This window comes from Empidonax traillii, unplaced genomic scaffold (assembly GCF_003031625.1).
Source record: "Empidonax traillii isolate 1590-97213 ecotype Southwest subspecies unplaced genomic scaffold, ASM303162v1 scaffold1654:size88353, whole genome shotgun sequence".
Lineage (NCBI taxonomy): Eukaryota > Metazoa > Chordata > Aves > Passeriformes > Tyrannidae > Empidonax > Empidonax traillii.
The window spans coordinates 1-7,007 of record NW_020956847.1 but is presented as its reverse complement, the minus strand read 5'-3'; the positions used below and the strand labels follow the sequence as shown (position 1 = coordinate 7,007).

At 45.3% G+C, this 7,007-nt stretch overlaps 1 protein-coding gene across 1 annotated transcript in view; it reads right to left on the bottom strand.

Moving 5' to 3' along the window:
- The window catches only part of LOC114070666, a 10,489-nt gene extending 5,805 nt beyond the window's left edge, over window positions 1-4,684 (bottom strand). Inside the window, exons 1-4 of the mRNA XM_027908197.1 lie at window positions 4,460-4,684; window positions 2,527-2,613; window positions 2,115-2,348; window positions 21-43 (exon numbers count right to left, since the gene is read on the bottom strand). Of these exons, the coding sequence (XP_027763998.1) occupies window positions 21-43; window positions 2,115-2,348; window positions 2,527-2,613; window positions 4,460-4,558 (443 nt within the window). The 5' untranslated portion in view covers window positions 4,559-4,684. The remainder of the gene's footprint in view (window positions 1-20; window positions 44-2,114; window positions 2,349-2,526; window positions 2,614-4,459) is intronic.
- Window positions 4,685-7,007: the final 2,323 nt, after the last annotated feature.

Below are 7,007 nucleotides of genomic sequence, written 5' to 3'. Positions count from 1 at the left end.
TGAAAAAAATTAAAATATACCTTGTATTCAAGCCACAGGCAACCTATAAATAAACAAGAATGTGTAAGATAAAAGTTTTCCTCCAACTGTCAAAAGAAGGTTATTGCTTTATCAAAATACTTGAGACTGAATCGCCTGTCTTCATATCATGAAACTATACGAAATAAACTTGTTAAAATATTAAAAAAACCACAACAACAAAAACAAACAAACAAAACCCAAAAACTCAAGAAACCAACCCAAACAAACAAAAAACAAACCAAACCACCCCAAACCATTCAAATGTTTTTAAAAAAAAAAAAAAAAAAAAAAGCCTGGGAGGATAATTTATCTTGTAATATTCTGTGTTAAAGACATAAAGAACTCCTTCAGAGACAAATGAAGGCATTTAAATCATGATCCATATGGTTACCTAATCCATTTCAGATGTTCAGATATTTATAAGCATTAAAGACTATTTTGTATTTCTTGATGAGGAAAGCATCTGCTATGTGTTCTCACTATACTATTCATTATTAAAAAAGCTGTCTTTTAAATCAGGCAGATAGTGGCAGAAAGAAGTGCACTGCACTGTAATCAAGTGGCACTCCCCAAAGAACAGGTAATGGAAAGTAAAAAAACCTGACTGGATTGTAGCTGCTTTACTATAAAAACCTGGTGATCTCGCTGCACTGAATCTCTAAACAAAACCAATGTATTGTTATGAAGGGCAGTCAGGGAGGTGCTAACTTAAAGAGGAAGAGAACAAACAGCAGGAAGAGGAAGAAAATGAACAGGACAAATGGGAGGAAGAAAGTAAGGAGGGTAAGAAGGAACCAAAAGCAAAAGTGGAGGAAAAACAGAAGACATAGGAGAAACAGAAGGAATAGGCAGAATACGAAGCAGAGCAGGAGACATACAGGGAAGAAGATGAAAACAGGATGTGGAGGAGAAGAAAGTAAAATGACGAAAAACAGGAAGAAAGAGGTTAAGAAAGAGATGCGGAAGTGTTTAGTGACATACTAATCACTGGAGTCACAGTATTTCTTCCCAAAGTGCGAGTTGCTTTTACTTTGAGTAAAAGTGATGTTTTCCTTAATGAGTTGTTACCAGACACACAGTCAAACTCTAAGTACTTTCTTAGCTTCCCATTTATATGAAGGCAGCAAAAAGACCCATTGCAGAAGTCAGCAATACGCTGCAGTTTCTTTGGAAAGCAAGTTGAAGAAAACAAAATTCATTAGTTATTTAAGTACTTTGCTCCATATCTACCATCTTCCTGAATTCCATACAACTGCAGCCACTGTATTTGACAAACAAAATAAAGAATCTACACTAGCTTGGGTAACAGTGAAGATTAACTTGTCTTAGACTCCTCTAGCATTTACCTCTAAATCAGAAACAGTGTTTTTCTCTACAGCTCCCTTGACTACTATGATGAAGACTTTCAGGGTCTTCTGTACATAAGTGTACATACTATGTAGGGACACCATATGTCAGAAGTACCAAAGTTTAGCTTTGAAGAGGCAGATTTACCGCCATTGCACACCTTGGTGGGCAGGCTTAAGAATCAGTATAATCACCTTAGCTCAGGTATCTCAACACAGTACTCCACTGTGCAGCACAGACAAGTTAACATTTCTGCCTCCAATCTTTCCTCAGAAAGCATTTTTAGTATCTTTCAAGTTTAAAAATGCAATGGAGGTGGTTCATAAGTGAAGTATTTGAAAATAAATATGAAAAAGCAAAGAAATATGAGACAACTTTGAAGGCAGTACTAGTAAATAACTCTTCACCCAGCACCAAGGCAGCTTACTTTCACAGCCGGTAGCATAATACAGCAAGTGTTACAGCAACAACTATACAAGTCAACATTAATTTCACTTGTTAGTGAAGAAAAAGGTGTCTACTGAATACACGAAAAATCATCACTGATAAACTAAAAAGAAAGCTTTTTCAAACTTTTCTAAAAATAAGGTGTTGTTATAAATAAAGTATGAAGTGTTAAATAATTTTAGTCTATTTTTCATTTATTGAATTTGTTTGTCCTGAGTCATAATCATAATCTACAATATAGCAGGCTCTATTTGAGTTCATTACACGAGTGATATCAAATAGAAACAAAAGGCCATCACCTCCAGGAAACGCTGAGGATCACACTCATGGACAAGCTTTTCACAATCCTTCAAAAAATTCTCAATGGTCTTCTTGTGAGTTTCTTTCATTTTCTTCCAAATCTGAAATTCTTTCTCTTTTTTACCTCTTTGATTTTCAACATCCTCTAGTAATTGCTGTTTTTTCATTTCTAGAGTTTTGAAAATTTCTCCAAATTTCAGCTCAATTATCTCCACATCGTTTTTCAGCATCATCTGGAAGCGCAAGAACATAGGAACAGATGCAAACGCAGTAGCAGTGTCGATATATATTGACTTCTCTAAGTAAACTCAGAACAGATCTATGCCACAAGGACCTGATGCTCCACGTTGTGATTAAGCTACCATGAGAAGAGAAACAAAGACACACACACATGCAGCATTTGTAACTCACATCCGTATCGTTCGGTCGTTTTGAGATCTCATTCATCAGCTTCTCATTTATTATTCTCATTTGTTTCAGAGTGCTGAAGAAGGTTAACTGCAAGACAGTTGAAACACTTTATTACAACTTTATCCATTCCATAAATACATTTCGGTGTTTTTCTAGAATCAGATCACAAAGAACATAGATCTACTGGAGAGAGCTCAGTGTAGGCCCACAAAGATGCTTAGGGGTCTGGATCATGTCTCTTACGAGGACAGACTGCATAAGCTGGGCCTGTTTAGTTTGGAGAAGACAGGACTGAGAGGGAATCTCATTAATGCATATAAACATCTCAAACCCAGGTGCCAAGAGGATAAATGCCAGACTCCTTTCACTGGTGGCCAGTGACAGAACAAGGATCAACGGCCATAAACTGGAATATGAGAGGTTCCACCTCCTATGAGGAAGAACTTCTTTACACTGAGGTGGTAGAGTACTGGAACAGGTTGCCCAGGGAGGTTATGAAGTCTCCACTCTCTGTAAACATTCAAACCCCACCTAGGTGTGTTCATGCATCACCTGCTCTAGGTGACCCTGCATTGGCAGGGGGGTTGGGCCCCTTCCAACCCTAACTATTCTGTTATTTTGTACAACATATTAAACAAAGATTGCAATTCAAAACATCACTTAAAACATTTAATGCTTTCCTGGATCAGTACACAAAGTTACTTTTGCTCTTTCTCAAAGCAATGTTCTTAGGCTTACCTAAAATGGGTATTGCTGGAACAGCTGCTTTATAGTTAAAACACTGTTTTACTCAATCTTTTTTTAACCTCTCCCTTCACACACACCTATCACAATGTAAGTTTTAGTGCTGTTATTCCAGTCTGACAACAAATTGTGTGATAGTAACTCTTTACGCCTCACATCAATAAAACAGAAAGCTGTTTTATTTAAAGCCAAGATATCTGGTTTTAAACTAATATTATCACTGATTTTTTGCTACAGTATCACTAAGTTTTATGTAGAATGTCTAGTGTAAAGGCTGTTTTCCCCTGGTTTCCTGAGTGACATGCAACTGGTAGTGGGAAAGGCAGGAGGAAAATCAGTGTAAAAGCAACTTTTGTCTTAAAGAATAGTCCGTGCTGTACTTAGTACTTTTTACCACTGCCCTGCAGTTGTTTCAATTACTCTACAGCAGAACTGCTGTATGACATGCCAACCTGCACCCAATTTGCACAGGGCATGAAGAGCTCATCCTACTCTAATATTCTGGCAAAAATCACTACTACTGCAACCAAGCATTAGGCCAGGCAGTTGCTTTCTTCATGCAAACTAGAACGCATTTTGGTTTTACATTTATCTATTACTCACTCAAACTATCTGTTCCTAAATATGTAATTATCTATGACCCAAATTACTATGGTAGCTCAGAGAACCTATAAACAAAACATCTGTGGGTGGCTTTTGGTGGTGTTAGTAAGACTGGCATCCTCCTGAACTTGGAAAAACTGGATCCAGACGTGCAACGAACTCTTAGCATCAGTGTTCTGCCAGCAAAGACCCCAAGTCTCTATATGAAAAAAAACAAACACTACAAACTAAAGCAACGACAAAAAACTCCAATCTACCCCAGAACAAACAAGCAAAGAACCCCAACTCTCCAGGTATTTTGGTAAACTGTGTTCAGATCTGTTCATATCGTAATATTGCCTGGTCCCCTGTGTGTGGTGGATGCAGTGTGACGGCAGCAGGAGAAGGCAGGCACACCCCGGCAGTCCACGGAAAAACTCCTGACTCTGGCTCAAAGCAGCACAATCCCTGTGCCTCTCTCCTGACCACCGCACTGCAGTGTTCCTTGCGTTTCTGACTAAAAGCAACCCGTGCCCGGTGGGATCCCCCGTGGACAGCCCGACCTCCCAGCCGGGTCCCTGGCGCGGAGTGGACGCCCCGCGCTTACTTTTTCTTCCTGGTACACCGTGTCTATAAGGTTGACGGAGTGGAAGATGCCCTGGTGCTCCTCGGAGACGCACTGCCCGCACCCTGCCTGACGACACATGCGGCAGTAGAGCTGCACCGGCCGGCTCGGGTGTTTGTGGCAGCTTCCCCCGAACGCCAGCGGAGACAGCAAGTCTGACCCCGGCCTCGGCCCCAGCGCCGCCTCCCCGGCCTTGGCGGCGCCCGCCGCGCCCGATCGGTAGAGCTTGACCACCTCGGCCAGGGTGGTGTTGACGGGCAGGGCGGCGACGCCGCCGCGGGGCAGCAGGCACAGCTTCCTGCACAGCGGGCACGGCACCCGAGCGCAGGGCGGGCCCGGCCCCAGCGCCCCCCGGCCCGGGCGGGCCTGCTCCGGGCCCCGCTGCAGCTGCCGCAGGCGGGCGGCCTCGGCCGACGCCAGGCACTCGAGCACGCAGCCCCGGCAGAAGTTGTGCGAGCACAGCGGCAGCGTCACCGGCTCCTCCAGCAGCGACAGGCACACGGCGCACGTCAGGCTCGCCTCCATCGGCGGCGGCGAGGAGCCGCGCGGCCGCCGCTCCTGCTGCTGCCCTGGGCCTGAATCGTCTCGCTTCCCCGCCGCTTCCAGCTCGGCGGCACCGAGGGGCCGCGGCTTCGACCGCAACGGCGGCCGAGCTGCCGGGAAGCCCCAAGCACGGCGCTTTCAGAGCCGCTTCCAGCCGGCAACTCCCCGGGGAGCGACACCCGCCCACAAGGGGCGGGGCGAGGGGAGGAATGTTGGCGATAGGCGGAGGCCCGAGATTGACATCATGGCTGTCCAATTAAAAAAAAAGGGAACGAGGGGGGGTGGGGCGGAGGGTTGTGGGGCCCGCCCCGTGCCTGGCGCGCGGGCGGTTGCGTTGCGGGGCGCGCGCAGGGTCCTAGCGCCGCTGCCGCCATCTTATGAGGGGTTGGGGGCGCAGCTCCCGCCCTGCGAACCGGCCGGGGAGCTCGGGAATCCCGGGGAGCTCGGGAGCCGGGGGAGCCCGGGAGCCTGGGGAGCCCGGGAGCCTGGGGCGCTGGACGTCCAGGGAAGTGTCCCCGATCCCGTCTGCGGACGTGCGGGGCTAAAGCGAAGTGACTCCACAGCGCCGACGTGCGGCTGTAGCGAGTTGCCTTCTGGCTGCAGCTGCGAAATCAGAACAGAACGTCTGTTTAGGGTTGTGTTGGTGCTGAAAAGTTGGGACGGGGTGCTCAGCTCGTTCTCTTTTTTTGTTTGTTTGTTTTGTTTTTGTTTTCTTCTCCCCTTAGTTTCTTTTTCCTTCCCAAAGCCGTTCCTCCCGACGTTCAGGCTTAACAGCTATACCATCCGCCCGGAATGTTTTGAAGTAAGTTAAACTCAAGAGGGACTCGAGTGAAATTTTATTATAAATCAATGGAGTTGTAACACGAAGTCAGTATTTTCAGGGAAGCCAGGTAACGCTGTAAATAGTGTTAATCCCTCCGGCTGAGGGAAGGGATAGGAGCAAGGGGCACGAAAACAAAGCCAGGTGTTTGTAGGTTTCTATAGCAGTGCTTTATTCAGTCTCACTGAGCTGCACCTGCGGAAGGTGCCCGTGTAAAAACACCCAGAACGGCTCTGCCCGGCGAAAAACCAAGGGCATGTATTTCAGGGAATGTTACCACACTGTCCCTCACTTCTATGTCCGTCAAGATGCTGACAGCAGGTACGTGCGCACGGGCTGGGAGGTTGCATGGGTAGGCTGCCCTCCATATACTCGGGGTGTTTAAAAGCAGCGCCACGTTTTGCTCTGGAACGGGCACTCGAAGCTGAGCTCTGCTGTCTTCCTTCCTCGCGATGTGAGTTGCTGTCACCAGGCGTGGTCAGCCTGTGTTTGCAGGTATTCCAGGGAGCGCCGCATCCTTCGGCCTCATTTGGAGGTGCAGTGCCATCCACTGTTAGTCAGCTCCTGAATTAAACCACCCAGGGCATCCTGGATTTACCTCCGTGCTCTGAAGGTCAATATTCAATTAATGATTAAAATTAAATAAGCACAGATAGAATTCAGAGTTTAATTCTCTGGAACTTCTCCACTCAAAGATAAGTAATGTTTCATCTTCCAGGGTGCACTGGAATCAGTGGCACTGAATCAGGAATGGTTTGGGTACTTGATTCTAATTTTTTCTTCTGTTTCAAAAAGAATAGGGGAAATGCCATTAAGTATGTTGGCTAAATGAAAGAGAATACAAAAGCATTCTGGTGAAGGACTGATAAAGGATGGGGCAGATGCTTAATTTGATAGTAACTAAAACAATTATGTTCAAGACCATAAAATATGAGGTATAAGAAGTAGTAAAGAGAAGAAGAAATTTACGTACAGGAAGAAATCCTGCCGATAAAAGTAAAGAAAACAAAATATTTTTTTCTTACTTCGGTGTGGAAGTGAGTAGGTTCTTCCAGAGCCTGTTGACAAATGTTTGGAGTGTTGTGACATAAAATGGTAAACGTATGCTTACATGGAGTAATTTTACCACTTGCTTCATTAATTTACATTAATCATAAAAGCAGAAAT